The 12,045-nt window shown below is 43.7% G+C and overlaps 2 protein-coding genes across 2 annotated transcripts; both read left to right on the top strand.

Moving 5' to 3' along the window:
• Window positions 1-1,545: 1,545 nt before the first annotated feature.
• On the top strand, window positions 1,546-3,151 carry LOC110779980 (sorbitol dehydrogenase). The gene is made up of 4 exons (XM_021984421.2): window positions 1,546-1,734; window positions 1,831-2,135; window positions 2,207-2,685; window positions 2,776-3,151. Exons 1-4 carry the CDS (start codon window positions 1,632-1,634, stop codon window positions 2,966-2,968), a joined length of 1,080 nt encoding a protein of 359 aa, XP_021840113.1. The 5' UTR covers window positions 1,546-1,631; the 3' UTR covers window positions 2,969-3,151.
• A 1,335-nt stretch (window positions 3,152-4,486) lies between these two features.
• On the top strand, window positions 4,487-11,779 carry LOC130464031 (uncharacterized). Its single transcript, XM_056833386.1, has 2 exons — window positions 4,487-8,989; window positions 11,756-11,779. Exons 1-2 carry the CDS (start codon window positions 4,520-4,522, stop codon window positions 11,777-11,779), a joined length of 4,494 nt encoding a protein of 1,497 aa, XP_056689364.1. The 5' UTR covers window positions 4,487-4,519.
• The last annotated feature ends 266 nt before the right edge of the window (window positions 11,780-12,045 follow it).

The following is a 12,045-nucleotide window of genomic DNA, read 5'->3' as shown; positions in this document are numbered from 1 at the left end:
CGTAATTAATTAAAATAATAAATGTTCTAATTAATTAAAATACATTTAAATAATATTTAAATACGAAATAAATTTCAAAAATCATAAAATGCTTTATAAATATAATAAAATATTTTTATAAATATTATAAAAATACGAGGTATTACACCTTTGGCCATGTGGGTGGCTGATTAGCCTCTGAGGGGTAAAGGGCTTGTATGTTGTTGTAGCCATTTGACATTTTGGACTGTTGGCCCAATTGGGAGTCAATTGGACACCCAAACAAAATAGAAGGAATAAAAGGAATAAAATGAAGGGGAAAACAATAATTTTTCAGTCTCCAAAAGATTGCTTCGTTGCAATTTTTTGGGTCAAATTTTAAAAGTTTGACCATAAATTCTCATTATTCTATAAGAAATAATATAGTCGGGTGGGGTATTGTTAGATTCGTTTCAGTGTATATTTTGGAATATCAACATTTTATACATTTTTAATGTACGTAGAATTAGAGATATTTACGTTTTAAATCGTATGTTGCAGACCGTGAAAACTCAAATGAGCCAATCTTTAAGAAATGGAAGAAATATTAATCTTTTGTTTCATAATTGTATTTCATTCTCTATCCCATCACAGCCTGTCTCAAGTTCATCTTTTTTGGAAGGGAACTCAGATCTGACTAAAATACATTTATTATTGTCTTAAGTAATAAAAATAGGTAAATATCAGATTTACCAATGAGGTGAAATAAGATACGGAGTAGAAAACAAGATAAAGGATTTGCACTTAGGAAATGGTTATTAAGGTACGTAAGAAGATAAGGTATGTTAGGATTATAATTGTTTCCTTCGCCTAAATTAAAATAAGCTGTTTAAGGAGAAAAAGATAAGGTAGGTAGAAGGTCAATGTAGGTAGTTATTCTTTGTGATAGAATTTATTACTCTGTAATATTGCTTCTACAAAAACGAGAAAGTACAAGCACATATCAGATATGTATGGGCAAATACATATCAGAACAAAAGACAAAATAGGAAAAAGGAAAAAAAATAAATTAAATGGTACTTTTTTAAACAAAAATGGTACTTTTTTTACATAATGGTACTTTTTTTATAGAATGGTACTTTTTTTAACATAAATGGTACTTCCTTTTTTGTCTTTTAGCTATTTGCCTTTTAGTTGATATGTGTGTTGCCACACATATCTGATATGCGAAAAAACAACCTCTATAAAAACCTATAAAACACGGTCTTTCAGTTAAACAAAAACACACACATGGCAATTTGGTCAAAACCCTAATTTGACTACAATAACAAAATTCTCAATCAAGAAAACCAACAGTCCAAACCCCCCAATTAAATTAATAAAATCAAGCATTAAAGAATTTAACCGTTTCACATTATCCACCGGTTGAAATCTAGGGTAATAATAGTAAAAACTATAGGATAATATCAGTAAAAATAAAGGATAATATCCTACTCAATAACTCGTTTAAGATAACTTTATCCAATTAGGTATCTTAGTGTACCCAAAATACCCATCTCTAAATCCTATATAAACCACGCACCATCTCTTCTCATTCATCAGTCATCACCAACAAAAAAAGAACTCAAAGCGTTTTGAATTGGTTAAGTTTATACAAAAAAAAAACATCAACCATGGGAAAGGGTGGAAATTCTAATGAAGCTTCTGAAAACATGGCCGCATGGCTTCTCGGTATTAACAATCTCAAGATTCAACCTTACAAACTTCCCGCAGTTGGTACGTTTTTGACTTTATGTATTTCTTTTAAAATTTTGATGAGTTTTTATGTATAGATTAGATACTAAAAGAAGCTGTAATTAATCGTGTATACAGGGCCTAATGATGTGAGGGTACGAATGAAGGCTGTTGGAATTTGTGGTAGCGATGTTCACTACTTGAAGACAATGAGTTGTGGTGATTATCAAGTGAAGGAACCAATGGTAATTGGTCATGAATGTGCTGGTATTATTGAAGAAGTTGGTAGTGAAGTCGATTATCTTGTTGCCGGTGATAGAGTTGCTCTTGAGCCTGGGATTGGCTGCTGGCGTTGCAATCGCTGCAAAGAAGGAAGTTACAATCTTTGCCCTGATATGAAATTCTTTGCAACTCCACCTATTCATGGCTCTCTTGCTAATCAGGTATATATTAATGCATAGCATTATACTATAAGGTTTTGAAATAATATCGTTTATTTTGTTACTTGATTTAGATTGTGCACCCAGCAAATTTGTGCTTCAAACTACCTGATAACATGAGTTTGGAAGAAGGAGCAATGTGTGAACCTTTAAGCGTTGGTGTGTATGGTTGCCGTCGTGCGGAGGTTGGGGCTGAGACAACAGTTTTGATCGTTGGGGCAGGACCAATTGGTCTAGTTACATTGTTGTCAGCTAAGGCTTTTGGAGCACCAAGGATTATAGTGGCTGATGTAGATGAACATCGTCTTTCTGTTGCTAAGAGTCTTGGTGCTTATGCTGTTGTACAAGTTTCAACCAATAAGGATGATGTTGCTTCAGAAATTGAGAAACTCAAGAAAGCAATGGGAAAAGACATTGATGTAACTCTTGATTGTGCTGGTTTTGAGAAAACTGTATCAACTGCTTTTGGTGCTACTCGCAATGGAGGCAAAGTCTGCTTAATTGGGATGGGTCATTCTATCATGACTGTTCCCTTAACACCAGCTGCCTCTAGGTAATTTTTGTTATTAATAAATTTAAATATTTGATTTTGAAAATAAATAAAAAAAGATTTAATTTGTTCATTTGGTAAATAATATTTCAGGGAGGTAGATGTATTGGGAGTTTTCCGGTACAAGAATACATGGGAACAATGCTTGGAGTTCATTAGTAGCGGAAAGATTGATGTCAAGCCTCTGATTACCCATAGATTCGGATTCTCTGAACAAGAGGTGATTGAAGCTTTTGAGACCAGTGCCAAGGGTGGAAACGCAATCAAAGTTATGTTCAATCTATAAGAGAACTGGTTAATTTGATTATCAAGATTGAAAACTATTTCTAATTTCTACAAAATAAATAAATTATGTCATACAATTCGGGGGGGTTTTAAGTTATTTTTAGGGAAAGTAATAAACCTTTTTCAAGGTTTTATTGCACAATTTACTACATATATATATGGAAGTTTGTTTCTTTTGTTTTAAGCTTTTTGTTTAATGAATTACAAAATTATTAGCAGAATCATAGTCAACTTGTACGTTGATCAGTGAACTAATCTTTAATAGTTACTGTGAAAATTCTCATTGTTGCAACTTTAAAATGTGCAAGTTGGAACTTTACTGTTCTTGATTCTTATAATACAAACTTTTATGTAAGACCGCCTTATTGTCATATAAGTTAAAAAATGAAATCAATTAATTAAGCACTGAAACCAATTAGTTAAACAATAAAACTAATAAGTTAAAAACTAAAATTAATTAGTTAAGAAATGGAAACAATTAGTTAAACAATCAAAGTGGTCTTTCCCGTAAGGCGGTCTTACACAAAAGTTACCGTTCTTATAAAGAATAAATTATACGGAGTACTGTCCAGTCACAATAACATAATAAAATTTCCAATTTGTCATCAGTCTTAGGCGTAGACGTTATTGATGATAGTTGATCATACAAAATAAAGCTTAATTTTCATAATGTTTTTAACATAATAATGTTCTTAACATTATCCTTTTTTAGACCAGTTTCTCAACATTATCCATTTTAGTCCATTTAACAATGTTATTAACATTGTGACTTATATTATTTTTGTACATGAAAAATTACGATTTTATTTCACAATGTTTACAATTATCCTAATTAGTAGAATCTCACATGAGATAGAGTCCTTCGTTAATGAAGAGTGGAAGATTTTACATGTGTTTTACATAAACTCCTAGATAGTCTCATAAATTAAAAACAAAAAAAGTAGTTTTTACACAAACATTATAATGAATGTGTTTGGGCTCCCAATTGACTCTCAATTGGGCCACTAAGTCCAAAGCCCAATGGCTCTAAACAACAGCATCAAACCTACCAATGGCTATTCAGCCATCCATTAAGGCCCAAGGCCCAATAGCAATAAATGACCTATGGGCATTTATTGTGCAAACACTATAAATAGGCCGCCAAAGCTCACACCTCAAGGTACGTCCAATTTATCGCCTTAAGACTACTTTTCTAGAGAACTTCTCTCTAGAATCCGAGCATCGTTCTTACTTAGGCATCGGAGGGGCTTTCCTCGGAAACACCCCCGAGGCTAGTGACTTTGCTCTTGTGCAGGTGAATTCGGACTCTACTCATTCAAACAAGCAAGATCTTCAACACATACAAAAGGGCTTTCATTCGAAGCCCATTGTTTCCATCTTTACAACACCGGAACAATTTGGCGCCGTCTGTGGGGAAGAACACTTCAAAGCCTTTGAAAGACATCAATCACCTCTTTCCGCGAAAATGGTGAATGATGTTGTTAACAACAATGACGACGATATGATGCTGCGGTCAGATTCAGAATCTGACCAAGAGGAGCACCCTCAACCGATGGCGAGGTCACAGCCAAGCAGAGCTACGACCGCCACAAATGCAGGACCTCCGATTCCAACCAGGGAAGAGCTCACTGCGGCCATGACCATCATGCAAAACTTCCTCTTCAATGAGAAGCAGCAAGGACTGGAAAATGACCGCAGAGAAGAGAGGAGGACCAGGCGAAGGCTGAACGAGCCACCCAGTGCGGAAGTGTCCAGACCCGAACGAGAACTCCTTCCCTTGACAGGTACACACTTGACGTCGAGGTGGATGGAAAGCACGTGGGACACCCAAAAAAGGGCACAACAGCAACCAGATTGGTTTGCGAGACCATCGCCTACTCCAACAGCTCTCCAAAGCGAATCGACTACTCGTAACACTCGGGTCCGAAGCTCGGTGCTCAGCAGGTTGAGGCCCTCGGTCCACTCAAGGTTAAGACCCTCGATCCATACGAGACTCGGGGTGGGCGAGCCAAGCAGATCTGGCGAACGACCCGAGGTCAGTAGCCGAGAGAGAAGAAGAGACAGGAGGCATGATCGAACCCCTAGCCCCCATCGTACGCCCGAACGTTCTAATCACAGAACCTCGGCAAACGAAGGCATCAGGGCTAGACTCGGGAAAAGAATCATGACTCCCACGTCATCCCCTTTCTCGGACGAGCTGATCATGGAAGAAATACCGAAGGTAAGACTGCCAGCGCACCTGACCTACAGCGGAATCACAGATCCGAGGGATCATGTCATCTCCTACGAGCAGCAAATGTTCTTGAGTCCCTACTCCGAAGCATGTTGGTGTAAATATTTCCCAACCACGCTAACCGGAGTGGCGGGAGAGTGGTTTAGATCGCTGCCGAAGGGATCGATCAAGAGCTGGAAAAAGCTGAAAAAGAGATTCTGCACACAGTTCGTGAGCAACAATCGCCCCGAGCGAACCACAGCAGAACTGACCTCAATCCAACAAGAAAGAGACGAAAGTCTGAGAGAATTCATGGCCAGATTCATGAAGGAATCAACAAACATACCAAACTTGCAGCCAGACGTGGCCATCTTCGCCTTGAAGCACGCGCTCCAGGAAGGGAAGTTCCGTGACGAACTCTCAATGAAGAACCCCTCCAGAATAGCTGACGTGCTCCAAATGGCTGATGCGTTCATCAGAACCGAAGAGTTCAACAAGGCCGCTGCAAGGTTGAAAGGATCGTCGGACCCGAGAGACACAAAGAATACCCAGAGCAAGCCCGAGGGCAGCTCAAGGAAGGGGAAAGAGAAAGTAGGAGCTAGAGAGATGAGCCCGAAGAAAGACGGGAGAAGGGGTGAACTTCAACCCAAGTACACCAACTACACTCCACTAGCTCTGCCCCGAAAAGAGATATTTAGCCTCAACAGAAATGACGAAAAGTGGAAACTACCTGGGAAGCTCAAGTCCAACCCAGCTCGGAGAAACAAGAACAAATGGTGCGAGTTTCATGATGACTTCGGTCACCACACCGAAGAATGCAACTCGCTGAAAGACAACATAGAGGACCTCGTTCGCCGAGGCTACCTGAAACAGTACTTGTTAGACCGAAGGGAGGAAAAAGAAAAGGCCGCAAGCGGCAAACAACACGAGCAACCCCAGAAAAGGCTCTACGAAGCAACAGGGCACAAGAAGAATGACATCCTAGTGGTGTTCGGGGGACAGAAGTCTGGCCAGGCCAGCAAAAAACACCTAAGAGCCCTCTCCCATCGGGTCAACTTCAGCGCGGTGGGAGACAACCAGCCACACCCCCCGAACATGACCTTCACTGCTGATGATTGCTTCGGAGTCCAGTACAAACATGACGATCCTCTGGTCATTTCCATGGACCTCAACAACCACAACGTACATCGAGTGTTAGTCGACGGAGGAAGTGCCGTCAATATCATCTTCAGAAACTGCTTCGAGCAGCTGATCCTCGAAGAGCCAGAGGAAGCACTGACGAAAGTCAGTTATCCTCTGATCGGATTCAACGGATCCGCAGCTATCCCTCGAGGAAAGATCACCCTGCTAGTCACAGTGGGTGAAGGCCAGGCAGCAAAAACCCTTCGGGACGAATTTTTGGTGATGGACTGCGACTCCGTATACAACGTAATCATGGGGAGAACCATGATTCACAAGATGCAAGCAGTCCCCTCCACATACCACCAGCTGATGATATACGTCTCGGATGCAGGATTCGCCGAACGAATCAGAGGTGATCAAGAAGTGGCGAGAAGAACCTGCCACACTGCTGTCCGAAAGCCCAAACTAGGGGACGGCCCCGAGGAAGAAAAAGGAGCTACGGGAGAGGAAAGCGAGGCAAAAAGGAGAAGAGCAAGCACGAGCAGCTTGTCTCCCGCAGAAGTTGATGCCCGCCCCGAAACCCTATCTCCCGAACCAGATCAAGAAATGGAGGATATCTTCCTCGAAGAGGATTCAGACAGGAGCGTCCGAATAGGCAAGGGCCTAAGCTCGGGGCTCCGAATCGATTTGATCCGATTACTCAGGGATCATAAAGAAATCTTTGCATGGTCAGCAGCAGATATGCCAGGGATAAATCCGAAGCTGATTTGTCACAAGCTGGACGTCAACGCTGAAGCTCGGCCAGTCAAGCAAAAAAAGAGGAACTACTCCTCGGAGAAAAACAAAGCCATCGCCGAGGAGGTGAAAAAGTTGCAGGAGGCCGGATTCATTGAACCATGCATGTATCCGAAATGGCTGGCCAACGTGGTGATGGTCAAAAAAGCGAACGGCTCCTGGCGAATGTGCGTGGATTTCACAGACCTGAACCGAGCCTGCCCCAAAGACTGCTATCCCCTGCCAAGGATAGATCAATTGGTTGACTCCACCAGCGGCCATGCACTGCTCAGCTTCATGGATGCCTTTTCAGGCTACCACCAAGTATTCATGCACCCCGATGACAGAGCAAAGACAGCGTTCATCACAAGCGCAGGAGTGTTCAACTACAAAATGATGCCTTTCGGCTTGAAAAATGCCGGAGCCACCTACCAGAGGCTAGTTGATCACGTCTTCGCCGACCAGAAAGGGAGGAATGTGGAGGTCTATGTGGATGACTCCATCGTAAAAAGCATCAAGGAGGAAGACCACGTCAAAGACTTGGCAGAGACCTTCGGAAATCTGAGGAAATACAGCATGAAGCTGAACCCAAAAAAATGCGTCTTCGGGGTGAAGTCAGGGAAATTCCTCGGATTCATGGTGAGAGAAAGAGGAATTGATGCGAACCCAGACAAAGTCCAAGCGGCATTGGATTTACCCGAGCCGAAGACCAAGAGAGATGTGCAGAGGCTAACCGGCAGGTTAGCCGCACTAACAAGGTTCATATCAAAAGCCTCGGACAAGGGAGCCCCCTTCTTCAAAGCACTGAAACCAAAGAACCTCCCCGGAGGAGAAGCAGAACCAGTCAAGAAAAAGGGGGTCCCGAGGAAAGTGGATCCCGAACTGATATGGGAACAGGAGCAAAAAGAAGCTTTTCAGCAACTCAGAGCCCACCTAGCTCAACTGCCGACACTGGCCAGACCAAAGGAGGGGGAAACCCTGTACCTATATGTCGCAGTTAGCCCTGGAACCGTCAGCGCAGTGCTTCTTCGGGAAGAAGAAAAGAAGCAAGAGCCAATCTACTTCACCAGCCGAACACTCACAGGGGCCGAAACCCGGTACCCACTCATCGAGAAAGTCGCATATGCAGTAGTGGTAGCTGCACGAAAACTGAGGCCATACTTCGAATCCCACCAGATCACAGTGCTAACTGACCAACCGCTCGAAAAAGTACTCGACAAAATAGAGAGGTCAGGAAGATTGGCTGCCTGGGCCTTCGAACTATCAGAGTTCGGCATCAAATATCAGCCGAGGACAGCAATCAAAGCACAAGCATTGGCAGACTTCTTGGCCGAGTGCTCATACCAGGAAATGCTGGATGATACGAAAAGCACTTGGGAGGTCTTCACTGACGGATCTTCCACAATAAACGGCTCAGGAGCAGGAGTTGTACTAATCCCCCCGACGGGGAAAAGCATAGAGTATGCATTGAAGTTCGGCTTCAAAGCAACTAACAACGAGGCCGAATATGAGGCCGCAATCGCAGGGATAGAGCTTTGTTTATCCCTGGAGGCCGAGCATGTTTGCCTCAAAACTGATTCCCAGCTTGTAGCCAACCAGATCCGAGGGGAGTATGAGGCCAAATGGCCCAGCATGACAGCTTACTTAGCAAAAATTAAATCCTTAACGTCAAAGTTAAGATCCTTTGAAGTCATTCTCATCCCCCGAGGACAAAACACGCAAGCAGACGCACTGTCAAAACTCGCAAGCTCAACACTCATCGACCTAAACAGGTCGGTCCACGTGGAGGTTCACCAAGAGAGAAGCATTGACTTGCCACCCACCACAGTATGCAGCTTACGTACCGAACCCAGCTGGATGGACGCAGTAGTTGCATACAAAGAAAGGGGAGAACTTCCCGATGATAAGCTGCAGGCAAGAAAACTGAAAAGATTCAACAAGTGGTTCATCATCAGCGCCGAAGGAGAGCTCATGAGGAAATCATTCTCTGCTCCGCTGCTAAAATGTGTGGGTCCAACAGACGCTGACTACATCCTAAGGGAAATCCACCTCGGGATATGCGGAAACCACATCGGAGGCAGGACATTGGCACATAAAGCTCTTCGGGCTGGGTACTGGTGGCCCACTATGGTTTCCGAGGCAAAGCAGATGGCAAGGAAATGCGAGAAATGCCAAAAGTTCGCACCAGCCATCCATCAACCAGCCCAAACCCTACAATCAACACTGTATCCCTTACCATTCGCACAGTGGGGGTTAGACATCATTGGTCCCTTCCCCTCAACGACGAACCAGAAAAAGTGGTTGATTGTAGGAGTCGACTATTTTAGCAAATGGATCGAAGCCGAAGCTGTCTCCTCCATCACCGAACCTCAGGTCCGCAAATTCATATGGCAGAACATCATCACAAGGTTCGGCATACCAAGACTAATGGTCTTCGACCACGGGAAACAGTTCGACAACACCCCGTTGCAAAAATGGTGCAAACAGTTCGGCATACACCTAGCGTACTCGGCAGTCTGTCACCCACAAAGCAACGGGCAAGCCGAAGCTGCTAACAAACTCATCCTCAATGCACTCAAGAAAAGAGTCGAGGATGACAAAAAAAATGGTTAGAAGAGCTACCCGGAACGCTATGGTCCCTTCGGACCACTGAGAAAGAAGCTACCGGGCAAACACCGTTCCACCTTGTATACGGATCCGAAGCTGTAATCCCTGTGGAAATCGGAACAGAAAGCCTGAGGATCCAGGCATACAACAGGTATGATGGGCTCCAAGGAGAGAGCAACAACCAACTTCTATCCGAAGCTCTCGATCTACTGGACGAAGCTTGGAACGATGCAAGGACACTCAACGCAGCCTATTTGCAGAGGGTCAACAAGCATTACAACCGAAGAGTCAACGCCAGACCCCTAAAAGTCGGTGATCTAGTACTCAGAAACGCCGCCTCGGTTCAGAAAGGACGGATCCATGGCAAACTCTCAGCCACTTGGGAAGGACCATACATCATCCATTCCGAAAAAAGGCCAGGCACGTTTATGCTGAAACAGTTAGATGGAACAATTTTGAAGAACCATTGGAATACCGATGTTCTCAAGAAATATTTTGTATGATCTCTGTCTGTAAACCAAGTAAGTTGTTTAATGAGAATAGGAAAGCCATTGGCACCATGAGTTTCATTAAACTTATCTCTATATTTATTGTCCCTTTATATATACATGCAGCCTCGGATCTGATCAATCCGAGACTAAAAACAGGATTGACTTTGCCCATTCCTTGATAAAATGCAAGAAATGACCAAATCATACACTTCAGGGAATCGTCCAGAATCCTCGGATTCGCGGTACCCTAATAAAATTTGTTCGCAACAAACAGTCGCTCGAATCAAGTTATAAAACTCCGGCTCAGATCCACGGATCGCCGAAGGCATAACTAAGAGGCAGACTAGCGATCTCTTGCCCAGGTTTCCGAACCACAAGAGATCGGAAGAACAATCCAAACCTCTGAGCAGATCGACGGATTTGAAGAGTCTGGAAACTAAAGAGTCTCTTAGCAGATCTACGGATTTGAAGAACTCGCAAAACTAAAGAGTCTCTTAGCAGATCTACGGATTTGAAGAACTCGCAAAACTAAAGAGCCTCTTAGCGGATCTACGGATTTGAAGAACTCACAAAATCAAAGAGTCTCTTAGCAGATCTACGGATTTGAAGAACTCGCAAAGTTAAAAAGTCTCTTGACAGATCTACGGATTTAAAGAGCTCGCAAGATCAAAAGGTTTTTAGCAAGTCTACAGAAAGAGGAGCTCGAGAAATCTACGGATTTAAAGACCTAAAATTGCGAAAGTACAAGTTGAAAAGAAGCAGCCAAGTAACAAACATTCATTTTTTATTCAATATTTGGGGGAAGTACAAATACATTGAAAGCCTCAAAAATTGAAAACAAAATGAAACAGTTAAAATCGGCAGCCATCAACAGACAATACCGGCCTACCGAAGTACTAAAGAAAACAAAAAGAAATGAGTACAACGCAGCGCCGAGGCAAAAGGGGGAAAGGCAAGCACATGTTCGGAAGTCCTCAACTGGAACCGACCGACTCTGAAGAAGACGACTGCCCGAATCCCTAACTCTTGGGAGTCTCAGGAGCATCCCCCAGGGGAGCATCCTTCGAAGAACCCCCAGCAGTAGTATCACCTTCTGAAGTCGCCTTCTGGGCCCGAGCCTCTGCAAGAGCAGCTTGGCGCTCAGCTTCAGCTTCGTCTCGATCGGCCTGGCACTCCACCAAGTGATCCTGGGCCCTCATCCAGAGCGGAACCTTCTCATTCCAAGGGAAATGAGGCATATGCTTCGCGAACATCCGCCGAGCACCCAGGATGCCATTCCAGTATTGCTCCCTACACTGATCAGCAGTGTAGAGGTCAACTCTCTCTTGCTCCAATTTCCGAATGGCAGCATCCTTCTCTCGGATCTTCAGCTGAAGAACGGGCACCTTGTCAGCTTGGTTCTGAACAATCTCCCGATGCTTGACAAACTGCTGAAGCCTCGCCTCCGCTTCCTGGCTCTGCTTAATGGCCGCCTCAAATTTAGAAGTCATCTCCTTGAGAAGACTGTCCTTTTCTTCAAGTTCGCTCGCAAACTTGGCGGCCATTTCTTTCCTCTCCTTGTCGAAGGAAGCTATCTTTTCAGCATCCTCCTCGACTCGGAAAGTAAGCTTCCCAACTTCGGCCCCGATCTGCTCAGCCGATTCCCTAGCCTCACGACTGTACTGAAGGTACAGTTGCTTGAGGTCCACCATCTCGGCGAAGAGCTGCCCAGCCTTCTGGTCCAAGACAGGGATATCACGAGCATAAGCCTCCTGATACCTCCTCAGTTGCCTCTCCTCAACCGAGCTGCACTCGGAAGCGAACGAGGACCAGAAAACAGCCTGGGAAAGAAGAAAAGACGAGAAAAGATGAGGAAAGGAGAAAACAACAAAC

This window comes from Spinacia oleracea, chromosome 1 (assembly GCF_020520425.1).
Source record: "Spinacia oleracea cultivar Varoflay chromosome 1, BTI_SOV_V1, whole genome shotgun sequence".
NCBI classification, from domain to species: Eukaryota; Viridiplantae; Streptophyta; class Magnoliopsida; order Caryophyllales; family Amaranthaceae; genus Spinacia; species Spinacia oleracea.
The sequence above is the reverse complement of the archived record's forward strand: the minus strand, read 5'-3'. Positions and strand labels throughout refer to the sequence as shown.